Source organism: Salvia hispanica, chromosome 6 (genome assembly GCF_029641045.1).
Source record: "Salvia hispanica isolate PSC_SH4W2 chromosome 6, Shi_PSC_v1, whole genome shotgun sequence".
NCBI classification, from domain to species: domain Eukaryota; kingdom Viridiplantae; phylum Streptophyta; class Magnoliopsida; order Lamiales; family Lamiaceae; genus Salvia; species Salvia hispanica.
Window position 1 is genome coordinate 26,614,892 of NC_142697.1, and position 22,718 is coordinate 26,637,609.

At 34.4% G+C, this 22,718-nt stretch overlaps 4 protein-coding genes across 5 annotated transcripts; 1 reads left to right on the forward strand and 3 right to left on the reverse strand.

Moving 5' to 3' along the window:
* The first annotated feature begins 4,249 nt into the window (after window positions 1-4,249).
* On the forward strand, window positions 4,250-9,178 carry LOC125205314 (PX domain-containing protein EREX-like). The gene is made up of 10 exons (XM_048104170.2): window positions 4,250-4,559; window positions 5,703-5,813; window positions 6,316-6,414; window positions 6,596-6,682; window positions 6,868-6,976; window positions 7,118-7,374; window positions 7,723-7,887; window positions 7,963-8,205; window positions 8,455-8,667; window positions 8,767-9,178. Exons 1-10 carry the CDS (start codon window positions 4,305-4,307, stop codon window positions 8,971-8,973), a joined length of 1,746 nt encoding a protein of 581 aa, XP_047960127.1. The 5' UTR covers window positions 4,250-4,304; the 3' UTR covers window positions 8,974-9,178.
* A 49-nt stretch (window positions 9,179-9,227) lies between these two features.
* On the reverse strand, window positions 9,228-13,542 carry LOC125205315 (signal recognition particle subunit SRP54 2). The gene is made up of 9 exons (XM_048104171.2): window positions 13,204-13,542; window positions 12,530-12,629; window positions 12,192-12,345; window positions 11,392-11,542; window positions 11,163-11,311; window positions 10,613-10,713; window positions 10,370-10,527; window positions 9,964-10,078; window positions 9,228-9,847 (listed from the first exon to the last, which is right to left on the reverse strand). The coding sequence occupies exons 1-9, from the start codon at window positions 13,432-13,434 to the stop codon at window positions 9,519-9,521; spliced, it is 1,488 nt and encodes a 495-aa protein (XP_047960128.1). The 5' UTR covers window positions 13,435-13,542; the 3' UTR covers window positions 9,228-9,518.
* Window positions 13,543-14,764: 1,222 nt separating this feature from the next.
* On the reverse strand, window positions 14,765-17,416 carry LOC125203994 (uncharacterized). The gene is made up of 5 exons (XM_048102533.2): window positions 17,064-17,416; window positions 16,476-16,608; window positions 15,683-15,903; window positions 15,104-15,277; window positions 14,765-15,003 (listed from the first exon to the last, which is right to left on the reverse strand). The coding sequence occupies exons 1-5, from the start codon at window positions 17,262-17,264 to the stop codon at window positions 14,917-14,919; spliced, it is 816 nt and encodes a 271-aa protein (XP_047958490.1). The 5' UTR covers window positions 17,265-17,416; the 3' UTR covers window positions 14,765-14,916.
* Window positions 17,417-19,374: 1,958 nt separating this feature from the next.
* Window positions 19,375-21,796, reverse strand: LOC125204548 (adenine phosphoribosyltransferase 5). Of its 2 annotated transcripts, none has more exons than XM_048103240.2 (7): window positions 21,512-21,796; window positions 21,249-21,359; window positions 20,900-20,992; window positions 20,434-20,583; window positions 20,286-20,344; window positions 19,833-19,906; window positions 19,375-19,663 (listed from the first exon to the last, which is right to left on the reverse strand). In XM_048103240.2, exons 1-6 carry the CDS (start codon window positions 21,600-21,602, stop codon window positions 19,847-19,849), a joined length of 564 nt encoding a protein of 187 aa, XP_047959197.1. In that variant the 5' UTR covers window positions 21,603-21,796; the 3' UTR covers window positions 19,375-19,663; window positions 19,833-19,846. The 2 variants fall into 2 exon arrangements, with proteins under 2 accessions (XP_047959197.1, XP_047959196.1); XM_048103239.2 differs by having other exon boundaries at window positions 19,375-19,670; window positions 21,512-21,793.
* Between the last annotated feature and the right edge of the window lie 922 nt (window positions 21,797-22,718).

Genomic DNA, 22,718 nt, shown 5'->3' on the forward strand with positions numbered 1-22,718 from the left:
GCTATTTTGAATATGAAATGTTTTATTACAGTGGGTTGAGAGAATTACAAATGTTTGTTTATTGTTGTTTATAATGTTTTTAATTGTTTATAATCTTATTAATATTATTTTTAATTGATTCATATTCTTAAAATAAATATATTTTTATATTATTTTCTTTATATTCTTTATTTTAATCTATTTTGTTGTAAATATATTTTTATTATTTGAAAAACTCTTGTCCCGTGCATAGCACGGATGGTAACACTAGTATTTAAAATCGAAAGATGACTACCAATTATCTGAATATCTGATAATCTTAGTAAAATTTAGTTGTGCTACAAGTGGTATTATATGTTCGAATATTCATAAAGTAACTAGTACTATAAGAATCCTAGCAGTTAATTAGAAGACACTTTGTAAAAAAGGTAAAAAAAAGGAGAGAGAGAAGAGAAATGAACAATGGGGTATATAACTGTGACATGAGGTATTTGGAAGTACTGCACTATCAAGTTTATTTAGTTATTCGTATAGTTAAACTTTTCAAAAGTAGTTATTATAATGTGTATGTGTCCTAAAAAAATTTATACATTATAATATCAATAAGCTTTTAAATAGTAGTTTAATCTATTGTAAATCTTTTTTCATATCCTTTTTTTGACAGCAAAAATAACTTTTCTTTACTAATTGGCTTTGAATTTAATTATTTGAATAACTACGGAGTTGGGGTTTACCTCCGTCTTCATATATCATCCATTGTTAGCGACGTCGTTGTACCGTCTCTACCTTCCGATGCTTGGACTCCGACCCCACAAGTTCTGTTTTTGATCTACCAATACATACACTTAACATTTATCAGATCATAATATAGCTAGCTGGAACCAATTGAAGCTAGCTCTTTATTTCCTTTTTTTAGGTGAAGTTCACATCACACAATCACAACAAGTAGAAATAATTGGGAGAGGAACAAAGTAAGATGAATATAAATGCAGAAAACTACAAACACAAAAAAGCGAATTAGTAAAAACACAATTTGAACTAAAATTAGAGGTTCCAATCACACAGAGAATAACAGTGGCTTCACCTAGTCATATTCCCAAGTACAAAGATCAAAAGTGTCAACATGTGATAGGGTGTCAAATTTTATCAACTTGTTTTTGTTTTTTCAAAATTTTAAATTTAATTTCTTGAAAAATAAATCAATTTATTTTCTTAGATATAAATATACCCTACCTCCCCACTCACTATTTTGTATGCATTCTACCTAGAACGTGAAGGGTAACCCTACCTTTCTCCCCGCGCTCTGCTAAAGCTGCATTTTTAAAACAGATATTGTTTGCTGAATTATATAGAGTGGTCCTCCCCTTTTATTTATTTTCTCTCTCAATAAATAATATATAATTTTCAGAAATTACAGAATAATAATAATAATAATATAATATTCAGTTAATTAAATATCACATCTTTTTTGTTTTTATAAATACCATTGTTTTCTTGCTCCTCCCTTTCAAGAAACAAGGGTTTTCCTTTTCTTTCTGCAGATTAATTAATTCTTGAAGCTTATTCCTCTCTCTCTTTCTTATGTAGATGATGAGAATGAATCCGTGTCATGCTTTTCCACAGCTTTCTTGAACTTCTTTTATGATGAATATTTCAAGAATTGGTGAAGTTCAAGAAAACTGTGGGAAGACATGTCAAAGTCTGGATTTTGTGCCTTTTTTTATTTTAAAAAAGCTCAATTTATCTTAATTTTCTAAGTTTATGACACAAGTGGAGAATTACACAGACATGGATTCCGACCAACCATCTTCAGACATGGTAATTCTCTTTTTTCACATTTTTACTGTGGTTTTGTACATTTTTCCTGTATTTTTATGGAGCTTATTGCGTTATTAGTTCAGAGAAAATGTACAATTTTCATAGTTATTAATTAGTGAAAAGGAGCTTTTTTTCAACATGATATGTGTTCTGTTTACTTCATCAGTTTTCTGGTGAACCATCTACATTTAATTAAGATTTTTAAGTCTCAATTTTGCATTCTCATTTTTTAGTTCACCATCATTCTCTGAGCTTCTACATTTGATTAATGGCATAATTGAGATTGGTTTAAGCCTCAAATTTGTATATTCTCGTGGTTTTTAAGTCTCAATTTTGGATTCTCGTGATTAAAATGCTTCTTAATTTTGATGTAAGTATGTGAATGTGTTCATCTGGTGTATAATTCTTTAAAGGGTTTTTCATAATAAATCGTAATTCTGTCTATCTGCTAGCTTGCTGCTTTTTGTAAACTAATTTCTTGATTATATATCATAATTCGGTTTATAAATAGTAAACCTACATGTGTACGTACATAATTATTTAATCACTTCAGGTTTTCAAGTACTCTATGAATCTTCATTCCTCATCATAATTCTGAGTTAATTGTCATGCTTCAGATTTACAAAATCATTTAATTATTGTAAATTCTAAGTGATTTTCTGTGAATTTATAACATCAGAACTCTCAGAAACTGCAGTGATGCATATCATCAATGATGATCATCATCTTGTTTAATTATGTCAAAATAAACAGACCTTAATTTTCTGATTTTCCAAAAAATATCACAGCTTAATTGATTTTTCCCCAAGATTTAACCATCTGTTTCTTTGGACTCTTGCGATAAAATCATCAATTTAGGTTATCACTGCAAGGTTTTTTAACATGTTTATTGATTATTGGTCAATTTTTATTAATTGTTTGTTTGCAACAACCCTATCTTGGGTCAATTTTATAACCATATGTATATATACAAGTAGGATAGGTTAACTTTTCCAGAACTAACCATACAAGTATACCCCAACCCTATGTGTCTGTCTCTCACTTAAGTGGGTCCTTTATAGTATACAATAATTTCATTACATATCATATAACAAAGTCCAATTAAGTAATTAAGGACAACAATATGTCTTGTTATACATATATAGCTTCTGCAACATTACTATGCTCCAATCTCGCGTCTCGTCCACTACGTACAATGATGATAATGGAATACGAGATTGAAATACAAAGCGAAAGCACCCGTGCGCGCTAGCCTGGCTAGGTGTGTTTTACCATGAAGAATTACTGAGGGGGGGCCCTGGCCCCTTCCTCTGTCCAAGTGAAACAAGAGTGGGTGAAGAATGTCATTTCAGGAGTTTGGTTTGTATCACAAAAATGGGTATAATTGTTTGGTCTGTCATCAAAATTGATGAATAAAGAGAAGAGAAAGGGGTTTTACATGATATATATGTATGCATGAAATGTACTCTAATATTTCAGAAACCTATACTTTTCCATAGCTAGCTTTCTGCATCCATCTTTGCTCTGTCTCTCTATATTTCTTTTGAAATGATATCATATGGAGTACTACTGAATTATTGTGTTCATGTGCACATGATCATCATCATAAAGGTTACTTTATCTTTATCATCAACCTTTGTCTTAGTTCTTCCCTATAGCTTTGATACTAGCTACTAGTACTCCTATATTTCTCTTTTTCCTACGGGGGTACAAATACATATGAGTAGAGATGTCCATCGGGCCAATCTTTATCGAATTTTTGGGCTGATTGATTATGAATCACTCGCGAGCTGTATATTTTTCGGACTATGTATACATTAAATCTCAATCATAATCCTAAACATTCGGGTTGTTGCGCTGATTTGTGGTGCTATATATGTTTCAACTTCGACTTACATAATAGTAGCAATTCATGAATAACTCTTCAAGAGATAAAGGATTGGACAAACATCTTTTTTCTAAATGATTATCCATGTAAAGAAAAATCACATCAAAATATTTTATATCAAGTGTAGGAAGTAATGAAATAACTAAGTAACTTTCAATTATTATACCAAAACACATTACTAATCTTTTTTCTTAATTACCAAGGGTATCCATCGGTAGACACAATGACTATTCCTCATGCTGATTCATAGGCACCTCTCAATGGGTGAGACAGTTTGAAGTGACTATCACTTATTTGTATCCACATTACTAATCTTTTTAATAATGCTTGAAAATCAAGTAACGAGCTAAATTTGGTTAATTCACTCAATTTTCAAGTCAATTTAATAAAATTTAAAGGGGTAAATGCATTAATAATAAAAGTAGTTAAGTACAACAAAATGTCAGTTTTGCTATTATTTAGAATATTTGGGTTCAATTAAAAGTATCCGAAATCGCAGGGAGCATTTTGCAATTAGTCGAAAGTCTGTTGACAAACATTTCTACTCTTTCGAGCAGTTCTTCTTCATCAATAATCACGCAAAATTACTCCAAACATTTCAGCAAACATCTTAGCAGCCATGAATATGTACGGCCTCGATAACTCGCTCTTCGAATTCGGTTTCAACGACCCCTCTCTCATCGACTCGATTTCGAGCTCCCACACGATGATCACCGATAGAAGATACCTTGAAAGAGAGGAAGAGAGCTTACTCAGACTCTCGAATTCAATTTTGAGAGATATCAAGAGGCCCAGCAGTCCGCCAAAGCGCCGGCACGACGGCACTTCGCCGCTGCCCCTTGGAATGGATTGGAGCCCTCCCCCTCGCAATTGGGTAATAGTTCATCTTATCAATTGCTGCTGAATTGTTAATTGGGATTTAGGAAGATGAAATTTTGTTAGTTTCTGGCGCAATTTCGCACGTTTTCTAGCTAGCGCAGTTCATGTCTCTTTTTACTAGGTTTAGCTAGTTATACTCGAAATCATTGTCATACCAATTTGAGTGGATAGTGGTATCATTGTGCTTTTAAGTTTTACACTGATATGATTCGTTTTTGGAGTAAATTCATACTTTTTGTTCTTTTGATGTGTGATAGTGACTATTCTCCCCACTCACGCACACACACTGACTGACACACATGTATCTATGGTGATTGCAAAGAATATGATGTATGTATCTTTTCGGCAGATGGTGTTCCAGTAATGGTGTTAGCTTTTCTGTATTATGCATTATTGCTTCTCTTTTAATTCAAATCTTCATGTTTCCGTATGTTATCCCCCACCCCACAGCATAAGGTCTATTGCTTTCTGTTATCGCTGTAATGATGATTCGATGGCTTCCTTCTTGGGATATGCATGAATGTGCTGTCCCATGGCTTGCTGTTTCCCGTCATGTAGATTTTCAACCATGAATAGCTCCACTTTGCGCATCCACTTTATATTATGTGCTCCTACTATTCATCTTCTCTTTTGGTTACTAACTCAATTCTTGGCATCAAAATTTCATTTTGAACATAGATGTTGGTGTTTGGAGTGTAGTTTCCTAATGTTTCTAGGTTTATGTTGCTCCCTAGAAATGGAATGTTGCAAGAATTTTAACAGTGTTTCAATAAAATGTCAGATAATGAGGATAAGTCTGGACTAAATGTGATGTGTGACTAACAATGTGCTCTAACTGAATCAATTATCCCATTATTGTTCTACTAGAAGGCCACCTCATTCCGATGACAAAGTTGATTACACTCGTTCTTCATGGACTTCTGAGACACTACTAAACCTGCTTGCTGGATTAACCAAGTCAAGATTTCTGCTGCTTTTTTAAATCAATGAATGATTCATTTACCTGATTCTGCGTCAAATTTGTGCCTATTATGTTCAGTTTTGGTAAATTGTGGTATATCATTTACTGTTTCTGTAATTGCATGAAAATTTGATCATGCTTTCTAGAATTATGGACCTGTTTTTTTTTTCAATGTAGAGTGGAGTGAACACAATCTGGCCTCATGATTTCCACACAGGATGGAGTTATTGTGTCACAATTCCTTCATGGAGCATCTTTGCTGAATCAAGCGGCTCTGAGCCTGTAGTGGTAGAGATATTTATTGGCTTATTTTATTGTTTGCGTGGTTCTTTTTCCAACATACAACTATGTTTTGATGTTTCTTTATATATGGTGTAAGTAATAATAGTGTTTAAGCTTATGCAATTTCCCTTCCTTGCATTATAACATAAAACTCAAGAAAAAAATAATTACTTGGAAAGGTTCTAAGACTAGTTTCTTGAATTCCTGCCTCATTCTCATCTTCATCTATCTTTATTGTCCTCTTTTGTTTACCTTCCTGCACACCATCTTCACTCTCCCACCTCCCACCTCGACCTCCCAACTCCGACATACACAGTAAAGAAAAGGAGATGTTGCTCGATTATGTTTAGTAGGAAAAATTGTGTTTGTTAAGATTTTGAACATTCTGGAAAAAGTAAGATAGATCTAAGATGGATAAAGACAACCACTTTTACTTAACCATGAAGATCATGCATGTATTAGAAGCTGAAAATTTAGTAGTATCTGTTTTAACATTCCTACACAACAGTTTTACAGGGTTCAAGTTGGTTTGCAGTCGCCTGAAGGAACTACCACCACGCGTGAAGTGTTGAGGAGATTTAGTGATTTCTTAAAACTGTCTTCTGATGTGAGTTACATTGATTTCAAGTTCTCTTATGGGACAATAAACTAGAATGTTGTAATTTGGCTATAAAATTCAATCTATCTTCATTATTGGTATACTTTGAGTAATGCTCGGTAATCTTTTTTTTCTGATGCTGTCAATGAGGAACACTGCAAACTGTGACAAATTTTCATTTCTTTTCCAGCTGAAGCAATCCTTCCGCAATAAGAAGTTACCCCCTGCCCCTCCAAAGGGGCTTCTGAGAATGAAAAATAGAACACTATTGGAGGAAGTGCGTAAATTCTACATTCTGCCTCTTGCAACTTATGAATTTATCTGAAAGTAATAAATGCCTCCTGGCCCTTTCTGTTTGCTCATGAACAAATCTGAAATGATGTTGACGGATGTTTTTGTGGTTGATGTTATGATCTAAAATAACATTGGTGGTTACTTAGTTGTTTATCACTTCGATCACAGCGTAGGTGTTTTTTGGATGATTGGATGGCGCGGGTACTCTCAGATATTGATGTCTCAAGAAGTGCTCCTGTAGCATGCTTTCTTGAATTAGAAGCAGCTGCAAGGTCATGTAATGCATCTCCCTGTTGATCACAGAAATTATTTATGTTTTTTTTCTGCTTCAAAGTAATATACATAACTTTTTTTCTTTGTTATTGCATGTGTATCTAGTTTTTATATCGAAGCTCATCTATCTGTACTGACCTTTCAGCATTCCGAGAGTCAAGCCAGAATGACAATTTTGTGGCTTCTGGCACTTCAGCACGGGCATCAAACAAGTCTAGTGGTACTACTAGTGAAACATCTGAATCTCGATCGGATCTGTATGCTAAGGATAACAACTCTGAATCTCATGAGCAAAATCCAGTCCTTGAAAACAATTCTGAGAATCCTGAACAAGCAACTGCAAATGAGGCCTTCTCTGAAAATAATGACGTTACCATCTCCAAAGAGTTTAGTGATGGGAAGGTGATTTGTCTTTCATATATCTCTTTCGAATTTCAGTTTAAAATAAATTTTCAGCTCAAAGATAGATGAGTGGTGCTTCTGCTCACATAACATGTTGCATTAAATTAAATTGAACTCCAAGTAGCATAATATCCTGAAGGAAGTGTATATGAACTTAGGAACAACAGGAAATGCTCGACCTGTTGTATGGTGGATGAAGAATCTTCTGTCGTCCTATTTGCTTATTTTGGTCCTTGTTTGTCACCGTTAGCTTGAAACATCCATTTAAAAACATTGTAATATTATATCTGAATCCCCTATGAAGGTCAAGAAACTGAAGAGAAGCTATTTTATCATCACCTTCTACAGGTCAAAGATCTGGAAACTGAGCTTGAATCTTCAAAGCAAATTGAAAAAGAAACTCTCGAGCAGGCACTATCTATTGAGAGGGAAAGATTTACCCAGCTGCAGTGGGATATGCAGGAATTGGGAAGAGAGTTCATGGAGATGGAGTTCAGATTGAAAGCAGAACAGGTTTGCATTTTTCTACTGTGTGATTTCCTCCAACTTCTATTTTCAGGATAGTTAATAGCACTTTACTAATTTCAGGATGAGAAGGTTCATGCTGATGAGGAAAAAGCGTCAATCATTAACGAGAACGAAGCATTGAGGCTAGAGTTGGATTCTGCTAGAGAGCAGCTAAAAAATTTGCAGAAATATCGTAAAGAAGCAGACCTGCAATCAAAATCAAATGTTAAACTTCTCGTGAAAGAGGTTAAATCACTTCGAAGTTCTCAATCAGAATTGAAGCAGGAGTATGACGCAGTTTCAAAAGAAAGTGTGGAATTAAAGGTACAATTTTACTGTATTTGGTTCTGCACTTTTTAAAAATGGAAACTGACAAAAATTCTTATGTTGCTCTAAAAGAATTACTACTAGATAGTTAGAAAAGATATGTTGCAGTGAGAACAAAAGTTCTTATGCTTACCCCTGAATCACTGTTTGCAATTGCATTCATTGACTGTCGCCGTTTTCTGTAACCTTCTCATTAGTGCTACTGTTGATGCAAAAGAATAGATAATGCTAATACTCTTCTTATAGACAAAACTACAAAAGGAAAGGACAAAAAGGGATTGTATTGACGCTGCCAACAGAAAGTTGCTGCATGAATGTAATATTCTTCGTAGTCAGCTCGAAGAATGCGGTGTTAATTTTTTGGTTGAGCAAGAAAATAAGTTAAAGATGGAGTCACCAGGTGATGCTATGGAGTTACTAGCAACTTCTGAAAACCGTATTGGTCTTCTTCTGGCAGAGGTAGTCTCATGACCAACTGGACTCTTATTTTCTTAAATTGTTTTGGCTATTCATTATAGGATCGTATTGCCTCTATTAACGGTATATGTGACTAACCAGGCGCGACTCCTTGCACAAGAAGTAGCCACTCCAGTCTCAAGTTCAAGTCATGAAAGTGACAAGCTAACGACAACAGATGACGAATTAAGGAAGATGCTAACAGAAGTGCTCATCGACAATGCCATTCTAAGGAAACAGACAACTTCAATTATCCGGTGTGCTTTAAATACTACTGATACATCAACGCAAAACACACAGATGAGCTAAGGAGATGCCCCTGCCAGAAAGCTGTAAGCAGCAAGTTTTTCGAGATATGATGTAACTAAGCGTGTATGTGTGCATAACCTGTGTAGTTAAATGCAAATCATGTGTGCCTTCATGATGCTGCTCTAGAGAAATACTTTAAATAATGTTTTTGTATTGACCAGTTATTCTACTTTTACACTAAAAAAAACCTGTACATGTTTGTTTTTTTCTGGATTCAATAAAATAAGGTTCAGCATAAGATATTAACACATTGCTGGAAAAATAATGCCATAACAATAGTACATGTTAACTAGTCTCACACTCGGCAATGTTACTATGCATTTGGGTATTTCGTATGAAATCAACAATATCTAATATGAACAAAACAAGAAAACAAAAAGGAAGTCGTTAGTAATAGAAAGGATAGTAACTCATACAGAATTACAATTACAAATGTGATTCGTCTATAAGAAATGGCATCTTCGCCGAGCATCAGTCTGTAGTTTGGAGCTTGAGGGCCGAGGGTCTCTTTAGTCAGAACCAAAACAACCTTCCTGCACAAGACTCTACTTATCTCCGCCGCCAAACATACCCATCATATCCTTGGAAGAGCCCATTTGCTTCATCAAGCTTTGTAAGCCGCCCATGCCACCAATCTGTTTCAGCATCTGGGGTGGAAGGACCTTGCTCATGTGCTGTGCGTTCATGTTTCGCGAAAGTGCACTCATGTCTCCTTTCTTTGGGATCTTAAGACCCTTCATCTTGCTCCAGACCTTGGCAAGCCTCTTGTACTCTTCCAACATATCCATTACATCCCTTATAGGACGACCACACCCTCTGGCTATCCGTATGATACGGGATTCATTCATGATTTTCGGGTTGGAGCTATCCAACTCTGTTAATAAATTTGAGGTAAGTTTATGCAATATAACTTGATTCATGTTGAGTTTATTTTATAAATAATGAAATTTTGGACTAGTCAACACCTAAAGCCATCAGATAAATACTTGCCTTCATTAGTCATTGAGTCCATCATTGTCATATATCTTTTAATCTTTGTCTGGCTTTCCTTTTCTTGACCCTTGGGCATCAATTCTTGACTAAATCCTGGAAGCATAGAGAATACCTTCAAACAAGAAACGGTGTATTGGTAAGTATGCAATTACTTCAAAGTTTATTCACAATCAAACACTGTGTATAAAGAAGCATTAAGAACAAAAGCCCAACACAGAACCATGGCGGCTGAGTACTTTTGTAAGACCAAAGATATGTCCAGTTCAAAAGAGAACCTCTACTGGTTTTTCCCACCCAAATTAATCATGCAAGGAGCATTTTTTTTAAGAGCAGCAAAACAAGATGAATAATACCCAGTGATAAATTAATAAATCAATCGAGATTAGGTTGTCAACTACCAGACCTGACCAATGGGGCCCATTTTAAGTATATTCTGAAATTGCTCGTACATGATCCTCAAAGTAAAATTTCCCTCAGAGAGCTTTTGGAGAAGCTCAGGCTGTTGATCCATCGGAACAACTTCTTGAATTTTGTCCATGAAGCCAGACCAATCACCCATACCTGTGAAAATCATTTATATTAAAATATGGCTTGTCTGAATAAGACTAGCAACAAAATAATAGCAACCATAATTAGGACTACTAACCCAAAAGACGGCTGACAAAAGGTTTTACATCAAATATCTCGAACTCATCCATATGTTCACCCGTCCCAATAAATATGACTGGACTTTTTGTTGCTGCAACTCTGTAAATGGAGTGAAGGATCATTATATTTTCCACAAGATAGCAAATCAAGTTAACTGTTGTCTGCATGGAAGATAATTTTTCTGTATTTTATAAATGAACAATAATCAATTGCATGAGAAAACTCTAATGGCCTAAAAGCAATGATATAACATCGCAATCCCATCAAATTTTCACGAGCAACTTACTGTTGGACGCAAATCCAACTAATTAAGTTTACACTTCACAGTTGGAAGAAATTCTACATTTCATCTCCACTCAGAAATAATGGAAATAGCAGCAATTTATGGTTCGGCTAAACAGATATTTATGTGACTTTAGTTTCACCAATGGCCATTATCTGTTCTTTTAACACTAAAAAGCAGCTTTCAGGAAAAAAAAACTTCTATAAAGTTTTGATATCGTATCACTCCAATTTAAAAGTACAATATGTTAATTTTCTACACTTACGCGCTAAGAGCACCACCACCTTTAGCATGGCCATCCATCTTTGTGACAATCACGGCTCCAACAGGAACACTTTGCTTGAATGCTTGGGCCTGGTCAAATGCAGCTTGACCGATACTGCTATCCATAACAAATAAAACAAGATCTGGTTTCTGAAGTATCAAGAAGATGAACTCATCATTATCAATTCGGGATCCAAATAAAAACATAAGAAAATAAAATAAAGGCGTACCGTTGCTTCAGAAACTTGACGCATCTCTTCAAAAAGTGCTGCTTCTTGCTTGTGACGTCCACTGGTATCAACAATTATGAGATCACAATTTTCCTTCTTAAATCTCTCAACTCCTTCTACTGCAATTCTTACAGGATCGGACTCAGTGTAGCTGTGGCAGAACACATTATTTATCAATCAAAACAAGATTAGAATCATTACATATACCTAAGACTCAGACCATCTAATTTAAACAAACAATACCCAAAGTATAGAACAAAAAGTAAGAAAATTGAATATATGTCTTTAACTAAGTCAAGCCCCAGTTTTCTTCAGGAATCTATATTAAGTACTTTAAAAGATACGATAGAAAATGAAATGCGATATTTCTCTTCACGAATATTCAGAATCTTCACAAGAAGAGTTCTATAGTATTCTGAGATGCTAACTCAACTTTCTAAATTTACTAATAAAATAACTTCCGACAGATTTGCTAGAAAGGATTAGATTGTCATGTACTCATGCATTATTCATAGTTCCCTACACTGCCCCTACAACCACCTACAACTCACGCGCTAAAACAGAATAAGGGGCATTAAAAAGAGACCCTCAATTTCTGTGCAGTAGAGAGAGCCATTTTAATTCGTACGATGAAACTACATTTAGACGACCTTGTTTTAATGGAATGAAACAGAGAATCCATATGCTCAGTAATTGAGAAAACAAAATAATGTTTTTGGTTCTTTGTCAAACTAAGGTTGGCAAGGGGTTATTCATTATTCTTACAGGATTTCCAAATCTAAAATGGATATAAAATATACCTTCCATAAAAGGGAATTTTAGCTTTTGTGGCGTTCTGCTTTAACTGATCAAAAGCACCAGCTCTAAATGTATCGGCACAAACAAGTGCTGGTTTATAGCCTTTCTTCTGGTGGTAGTATGCATATTTTGTACAGGTGGTTGTTTTCCCAGATCCTGGAATAAGGTTCAAGCCAGCAAAAATTAATGCATAATTGCATATACATGTTGCCCATGGTAATCGGAAAACATGGATGGAAAAAAATATTTTCAGAACTCCATCCCTAAACACAGCCATATTCAATCTACACAAATGACTATGATGGGCTAAACATGCTCTAATGTCGTATTAGCAGCATACCTTGTAGACCAACAAACATTACAACACTTGGCTTCCCTTTCTTTGGAATGAAAGCAGGCTTCCCTGGATCCAATATCGTGCATAGCTCATTAAAAACAGCCTACAGAAAAGCCAGGGAAAAGAAGAAGAAAAAATGTAAGAACTAAGAATAGCAGAGGCGTTAGAAAAGTTAGACGAAAAATTGCTGCTTACTTCACATACTCCCACAATGGGCCAGTAAATGGGAATAGAACTGCACAAGAGATAAAAGCTAAACAAAGATGCAGACATACACGACTCAACCACACCATCATAAACAAAGATACAGGGATACTTGCATATTCTAGCATGGCTCAGTATGCTTATAAGAAAAAAAAAACCGCTTTAGAAAGCTAACCAGACTAGAAATTATGATTCAGATACAAAAACAATAATCTTCCATGTTTGCTTAGCAGCTTTCTTAGAAAGCATAATGAAAATTTCAAGATGGGTGATAAGGTAGCTGAATTCGGGGGTTCACATAGTCAGATAATTGACTCGAAACACTTTTTTCTCTCCTCTTAGTTCCGCCACATTAACATCTCCGAGTAAAATTTCTTAACCCCCTCAAATATCTCACAATTCAGCGACAAAAATTCGAACTGAATTGAAAAATCAACAGTCAATAGAACCAAAAATTAAAATAAAGCCTTCACCTGTTGGATGATTTTACGTTTATTGTGGCCAGCGGCTAGATCATCGAGATTGACGATCTTCTTGATATTAGTCTGCATATCGCGAACGAGCTTGAACTGGACATCGGATTGGAGAAGCGCACGCGTGATCTCGTTGAGACAATCGTTGAGCACTTTCTCGTCAATGATGGTGGCATTGCTCATCTGCTGAAGAGCACGCGAGATGCTTCCTCCTAACTGCGCGAGCACCATCTTCGCCTATCGCCGGTGATCCAATTAGGTTTAGGGTTTAGCCTGGTTCGCCGGGAGAGAGAGAATTAGGGTGTTGTGGATTAGGGCGATATCTGAGAATGAAATTGGATTGGAATTGGGACTGGTAATTGTTTCTATACCTTTCTCATTAATAGTCACAAATCATAATTAATGAATAATTAATCCTCACTTTTAATAATTTTCTTTTTATAACAAAAGAAATTTGTCGATTTTATTTTAACATTTAGTAAATCGAGCAATTATACGTATATCTACTTTTTCGGTTACCATAGTGGTGGCAAGTCGCGTGCATTGCATTGTTATCGTATTAATCTGAAAATGATTCGATCTAATAAGGCATAATCCAAATTTGACGTGATAAGGAAATTCTCAATCCAAATACGAATCTGATTTGCTATCGTCAAAATCGAACACGGGACAAACGCATTAACGATACGATTTAATATTGATTGACACAACACGATAACAACACAAAACCAATTACATTATTAAACTTGGTGTACACGATGACAACTTAATTTACACTAACGTAATTTACACGATAAAAACTAATTTCACATGGTAAAAACATGATTGATACATCAAAATCTGATCTATACAATAAAAACCTAAATTACAAACTAAAGGATATTATTATTTTAAAAAGAATTAAAACTTAAGATTATCGAGTTCTTAATAGGTCAACCCGATAAGGACACGAACCCAGTAAAATTTGACCTAAAGTTCCAAATCCATTAATTTCTTGCATGTTCGTGTCAGGTTTTCGTGTTGGATCGGAGTATCCATTTATTAAATTATTTTCAAATAACATCTCATATACTCCAATTTATTTTTTAAAAATATATAAATGTAGCAATTTTATCTTCACAAATAATAAATACATCGATTTTATCGTAATTTTCTTGTACCTGCCAATTATATTCCTATATTTTCAACTTGGATCAATTAATCAATCTGATAATTATTTCAAAAAATAAAAATACTTTTTCATACAACAACTTATTTCTGAAAGAAAATAGTAGATCATCTTATAATTTATCATAACATGATTCCACTGTTGAAATTGATAAAAGATTAAAAGATTGAGACAAAATTATTAAGTTGAAAAGATAAAATAGAATTGATACCACTGTTAGAAATGAAAAATTAAAATTGATAAATTTTAGAAGTTAAAATGAATTTGATAAAACTATCAACATCTACCCTGCTCTAACAAACTCCATAATTAAATTTTATAGTATAAATGAAAAAGAGCTAGAGAAAATTATGGAAAAAACTAAGGTAATCGTCGCAACTTGCTAGGCCGAGATGATTAATGGAAATATATGGTATTATATGAATATCAAGGTTTTATACATAATCTTGTATTGAACATTTTGGCTTACAGTTACAATCTATAGATAAGAAAAGGCTTGGCAGCAGTTGGTGCCCGCATACACAATCACTCAGTCCCACAATTTATTAAAATACATCGGGATGGAAACGCCCCCCAAAGGAGTTGCTCAGCTGCGCGTGCTGCAAACGCAATGTCAACGCGTAGTTGTTTGCCTGTACAAGTAGCAAAATAAACACAAGTGTTGCCCATATAAGAATTTCCATCCGATTATTTACCTAAAAGAACCAAATAAACGAAACTCCAAGCACTGACCTCAAGAGTACGCAACTGCTCTTGATGCTGTGCTAACAATTGCTTTACGTGTTGCACCTCTAGGCTCTTCTCGTCATTTTCCTTTTGGCGCTCGTGCTGGATGGCTACGGCACGTTTGAGGATGGCATTATCCCGGAGAAGAAACTCAATATGCTCCTTCAGCGTCAAATTTTCCTACAAGGACACAAGGATTACTGCTAACATTGTGATGGAACTGATTTTTCAGTTTGCATGTACTGGTTGGTTGTCTGGTACCACCAAAAGAGCAATAATATCTTTCCAGATCGATAATCAAATCATAGATTCAATGACATCTTTCCCCACGGGGTGTAACCGTGTCAGGGTATGGAACTGATCATTTTTAGCTGATAATTAATGGATCCCATCTAATTCTACAAAGGCAATGCAAACTTCATCAAGCATAAATGTTTATATGTATGCCAAAAATTCGTAAATCAGGATGAACACACATCAGCTGCAATATGATCAGTTCCATACCCTGACATCAGCTGTAATATGATCACTTCTATAGTATGTATGTAATCACATAGATATGTCAGATTGATTATGGATCCTGACCTTATGAAAGCTTTGAGCTGCCTCGACACTGGCCCTAGAGCTGATAGCTTTCTCTAAATTCTCCAATATGCTGGCTGCCCGGAATCTCGCATCATCTATGCTAGTAGCATTCATCATCTCCCTCACAAATAAATCCACCCATTCTGCACCATCTGCTAGCGGGTTGTTTTGAGTTTGTGACTCCTGCAAAGGAACTGAATCCCCACTGGTTTGTGATGCAACTGCCAGTCAAAATCCATCACTATCATCACATCTTCTATACAAATTCTGAATTCTAAATAGCATTCGTCATACAGTTATAAATTTCCAGAACAATTATTGGAGATGCCAAAATAATTTTAGAGAGCTAAACTCTTATTTTAAGCATGCACAATGCCAAAGATGTCCTGCAATGAAGATTCTCTATGACCACCATTTTAATAGAGATAGAGATCAAGCAATGAAAAATGTAACAACCTTTAACACGCCAGTTTCTGGACTCTGGATCTGGAACATGCTTATTAGTTTTCATACTAGCATTACAATGTGAAGACATAGATTGTACATACTGCATACATTCATTAGATTAAACAACTATTTTTCTAAGATGTACATGAAAGCTTGAAAGAAAGACAGTTTGAGGCAGGCTAATGCTGCTGCCTAGGCCTATGGATGAATTCATATACAAGTAATGTGATGCAAATATCTGTTTTTGAAAACAGAGAAACTAATTCCGGGGCCGGGATCGCCAACTGAAAGCCAATACCAGTCATGCATCATAAACCTAACAAGTGGATTCAATGTAAGCACATACCTTTTTCCATTGTTGCATTTTCTTCAGCACTTGTGCCAATCTTGTCATTCCCATGTCCACGACAAAACTCATTTAGTTTCTTAATTGCCAAATCCAAGTCTTCAACAGACTCTTCCATAGCTTTCTCTAAAAGCTGATAAACAGTTACGAAATTATTAGAAGCCACACACATCATGACAAGTCTAATGAGATGAGAATGCGGTAATAAACCAATAATACCAATACTATCCATTAGGATAAAGAAAAATCACCAATCACATTCTACAAAAAAGCATAGAACCAAAGATTAAAAGGATATCAACAATATTGCAAGTGACATGTATTCAATCAGGATATCAATCAATACCACACACCATAAGAGAATGCTAAAAGATTGGAATTTTCGAATCCAGATTTTTAGCGAAACAATCACAGAAAAACATTTTTCAAGAATAAACATATCCAATAGAATGAACCAAGTAGTATAAATTTATTTTCATAAACCATAAGAATTGAGGATCATTTCCGCCATTAACACCTAAAATTCCAGATCTATGGAAGCCTAGCACCGATTTCATCCTAAACCTGGCATAATAGTGAAACATTCACCTGAACTTCCAGCTCAGGAAACAGAGCCTTGAGCTGATCAACCGAGCTCGTCTGAACCGGCGGCGAGTACGTGAACCGGACCGGCGAGGTCGACGAAGAGCATCGGAACTTCTTGTAAGCTGGCGGCGATGCAGACGCCGGCGATGACGCGGCGGCGTCGTCGTCGAAGAACGACCTCTTGCCACAGACAACCGCTGACATTTTTTGTTGAATTAAAAGAATAAATTACAAATTGGATTATTCGTATCTTCCTGAAATTGAAAATGAACAGGAATTAGGGTTAGGGTTTAGAGGTGCATCGGCGAGATTCCAAGCTTTTGCTTCAGGGTAGAGATGTACTTTTTCTTCTTGACAAATATTCTTAGCGGCGGATGCGGGTATTTATAGTTGCTGAATTTACCGCTAACGCGGATTTTTACGGGGTTTTTTCAAATTCCATTTCTAGTTGTAAATATGAAATGGATTAATCTAACGGTAACGAAATCAAATTTTTATTTGATACTACATATATTCGAAATGAACAAAATATGATAAATTAACACATAAATTTTTTAAATGACTTATTAAAATTAGAAATGACTAAGAGCACAAAAAATACTTCATCTTCTCTTAAAAATAAAAACTTTTGAAACGACACAAGTTTTAATGCAAAATTGATAAAGTAAAGAGAAAGATAGAAAGGAAAATGTGGTAGTGGAAAAAGGAATTTTCTAAAGTTTGCAAGTTTCTGTTTTTAGGGAATGAACCAAAAAAAATAGTTTCTATTTTTAGGTGACAGAGGGAGTACATGCGTAGTCTAATTCAGGTCATTAATAATTTTTGGTTAGAAAAACTTTTCGATTAGTGAATTTACCACAATCAAATCTAATAAAATAAAACCATAAATATATAGGTCTAGTGACAGTTAAAATGACATAGGGTGACATAACAAAATTACTACTAGTAGTTAATTTGAGGCAAAACACATTCTTGGGTCCTTATACTTCAGTCAAAATGTTCATTAGGTCCTTGTACAATTTTTTCGTTTCAATAAGTCCTTATACTTTTCACAATATTTTTATCAAGTTCTCGTACAATTTTTCGTTTTAGTAGGTCCTTATACTTTTATCATTACTTTCATTAGGTCCTTGTACAATCTTTTATTTTATGGACTTTTTTACATTATCTTGGATAATAATCTAAATTTAATTAAACTTAATGAACTTTTTAATATTCCATTATTTAACTTAGCATAGTGTATAAAGATAATATCATCTTGTTATCCAATAATCTCAATAATTGTAGAGAATAATAATAAAAATAACCGTGATGATTGAAGATTAAAATCTAAATTTTTTTTAGAATAACTATCTGAATTTTCAATTGATTATTTATATTTATATTGAAAGATACGTTTCCCTGAATATTTATAATCATAAGATAAGTTAAATAATAAAACTAAAAGGTTCATTAAATTTAATTAAATATAAATTATTATCTAAGATAAAAGTAAAAGATATTTTAAAATAAAAAATTGTATAAGGACCTAATAAAAGTTATAACCAAAGTATAAGGACTTACTAAAACAAAAAAAATATACGAGGATGTGATGAAATTTATGAGAAAGGTATAAGGACCTATTAAAACTAAAAAATTGTACGAGGATCTAATGAACATTTTGATTAAAGTATAAGGACCTAAGAATGTGTTTTACCTTGATGATTAGTTAGTTGGATTTTTAAAATTTAATTTGAATTTTTATTATATAATGAATCGATATTGGGGTAACTAGACATTCGAACACAAATATACATTGTTTTATCCATTTCAGCATTCAATTTTATGAAAAAATTGTTACACGTATAAAATTAATGTATTTTTACACCACATTTAAAATTGGTGGTAGAGACTTGAATTGTATTGTACTCCTAGTTAATGTATTTTCTGGCTATTAGTCCAAAATTAAAATTAAAATTTGTGTATGTGTGACAGGCAGAATGTGCAAATACCATTTTGAGTAATTCGGTTATTATGATACCTACAAAATGAGAAAAGTTCATTCTCTCTAACGTTAGTTGTCGCTTGGAAGACGGTTTCCTCACTTAAAAATTCGTATGAATTCAAGACGGTTTCCTCACTTAAAAATTCGTATGAATTCAAGTACGCTTCCACTTTACGTTTACCAATCGAATTCAAAACAATTTACACCTTTGCATCACATTGTTGTCACACAAGTTCTTCTAACATATGAACATCATATCAAACAAGTTTGCATTTACTTCAATGAAGCAGGATATATCCAAATGGAAATCTGGATGATTTTCAACACACAGAAGAGAAACTACTAATGATTTTATTCACCAAACTCATGGATGTAATGGAACATTTAACATACAATGGTTACACGGAGAATTCAAACACTATGAAAACGAAACTTCCACAGACGAGCTGTTGAGATTCCTGATAGCTAACCTGAGTTGGATGGGGCGAGATCCTGGTCGCAGAAACACTCTTCACAATGCACTGTGGCCTTTATTCCCCTCAATGATAACCCGACTCAGACAGCGCTGCGCCTCTGCTTCGATCAACATTTTCTTTCCATCCCCTCCACCAGCTCTCTTCTATAACCTTAGCAGAAATTTCCAAGGCAATAGTTATGGTCATTAGTCAGCTCCCTTTTGTTTCAAATACGCATCATAATCTGGACTACGTGTTGCTCGTGTGGTTGAAGGAAATGAACGTGACCAGTAACGAGGTTGTAAAAATTTTGGCAAGGATGAGAGGAAGTACCAAGAATCAGATTGCTATAATTCACGAGGTTCCACCAAGACGTATAGTGGCTTGCCATTCAGAAATCGCCTTTCCTATACACGAGGAAACCGTGTTATTCGTTGAGAAAGATTTAGTAACTAGACTTCATAAATCAGCATGTGATTTAGTATGACAATGAACTGCTTTATGTTAAAAAAGAAACATAAGGAATCAAATCTTTCTTATGTAATGGCATTAAGGAAGAAGATCACATCAGGCAGAAATCGGTCGTATCGTATCATGCTAAATACAGCTAAGAAACCTACATTAACAAGTTCATTTACAACACATTATACCTAAGAAGCAGGGAACTTTAATTTCTAAGAGTTGGTGTTAAAATGATGCAAATATTAGTAAAAGGTTCAGTAAAATCTACATGTTTTTTTATAGTAATGATAAATAAAAGATTTCAAGAAGTGGAATGTAAATTACCTTAAGCTCTGGTAATCCAATAACACATGCACACTCTACAACTTCAGCACCGTTGCGTTCTAACCAACCGGAATCGCAATAGCCACAGTGAGTTTAAACCAGTAAATCGTATACAAGTATAAACGTAAAGAGAGCTTTGGGAGATCACCTAGAAGCCTTATGGCTGCAGAAAGAGTCCCTCCCGTGGCCACTAGATCATCGATGACTAATGCTCGCTCGCCTGGTTCAACTGCACCGACGTGCATTTCCAGACGATCTTTTCCATATTCGAGCTCATAAGCTTCAGAAATAACTTCACCTGAATAGATAAACACTCATATTAGTCATAATCCATCTTGAATGATCAAAGTGACTATTCGATTCAATCAATGCAGAACGAAAACATCTTCCTCCCATGTCCTAGTACAAGCATCAAACAGAATAAACTAAATCTTAGTCTTTTTTCAACTAGAAACTTCAAAAGAAAAACCTTCAAGAACCAAGTTATATTCTGCAAGAATAACTAGTCCTATTCAACAATGAACCAATTTATAAGATAAATTTCTGGGATTTCATCTGGGACATCAAAGTTGTGATCTTTAACTAGATTCATGCTGTAAAAACAAGAAATTTACCTGGAAGCTTTCCTGGTTTACGCAGAGGAATGAATTTGGCCCCAATTCCTAATGCTATCGAAGGAGCAAACATAAACCCTCTTGCTTCAACTCCTACAACAAGATTCAGCCATAAATTAAAATGACATGTACAACTTTTGAATCCAATAGTACTACACTTCATGGAGCTCAGAATGAGGGAGAAAAGGAGCTAGCAAGTCCCCCTTTTCACCAAAAGTTTGAAGTTCAATCAACCTTTGAAGAAAAGTGCATCATCTTAAAGAAGATGAAAAAGGTCAACTTTTGAGCTAACAGCGTCACCCCACTATCAAATATTAAAAAGAAATTACAAAAAAAATGGAATTATTACCAGCAACAACAGAGATATCCATGTCTCGGTATCTATCAACAAAGATTTCGACAGTGTGCTTGAAGACCTTGTGATTTGAGACAAGCGTTGTAATGTCTTGAAACATAATCCCTGCCAAAATATTATTATTAAAAAAAAGGGTACTAAAAAACAACACCCCCCAAAGAAAGAGACAAGAAAGCCAACATGTTGCATACATATTGAACAACCAAACAACAAAAAATTTAATTACTACAAATCAAGAAGAAGAAAAAAAAAGGGACCTGGTTTAGGGAAGTGAGGAACAACAGTAATGGCATCAGAAATAGCCTTCAATCTTGGATCACCCTTCAAACCATTCTCAGCTGCAAACATCTTTTCTCTTTTTTTTTATAAAAAAAGGAAAAAAAAATAAAAAATTTGGAGGGATTCTTGTGTATATTCTTGAATTGGGAGAGGGAAAGAGGTGAGAAAATCTAATGTATTAAAGAGTGTATCTTTGGGTTGGTGGGCAAAAGCTCCACTGAGGAAGATCCAATAGCTCAGTGGTGCTATAATTTATACACCAACTTTTTTGTAATAAAAAAAAGATTTAAATGTCTGTAAATTTACAGAAAATGGCTGGTATCCGATGCTCCTTGATGGGTACTTACTTGAATGCATTTTGTCTGGTTTTCTGGTACGTATATGTAATCACTTATGTTTAGACAATAGACAGTGAGGTCTTGTCAAACAGTAAAGGATATTAACACTACATATAATTGAAATCATTCTTTTTAATTTTGTCATTTCTCAATAATGATACGAATATACGAGACATTATCATATCATGAATTGCAATATCTTTACAATTCATATTAATGTTATTAATATAATAATTTTTGTGTTTGTCTCCTGGCTAGGATGGTGATATATGGCTTCCACTAAGTATCTTTAGGGGTGGGTAGGTACGATATACCTTACCGAAATCACCATACCGTATACCTTACCGTAAATACGGTATGCGAAAAAGTCATATCTTCACCTTATCAAAGTTTTCGGTATACCTTATTTTCGGTATGACGAATTTCCATACCGATACCGTAACTCATTTTCGGTATACCGTACCGAAGTTCGGTTTACCTTACTTTTGCGGTATACCTGACTTTCAACATCAATTAAAATAAAAAATTAGAGTATTTAGAATATTATTTATATTTTTTAATTTTAAAAATAAATTAAATATAATTTATTCATAATTATATTTATATTTCATAATAGATTTTACTATAATTTAAAAATATATAAAATATATTTTATATATAATTGTGTTTATATTTTTGTGGTATATACCTTAATTTACGGTATATACCGAATTTCGGCATGCAGCGGTATACTGCGGTATTTGAAAATTCATACTGTTACTTTACCGGAATCTTTCGGTAAGGTATCATACCGTACTGAAAGTCACGGTATACCAAAAATTCGGTATTTTTGGTATTTTTTCGGTAC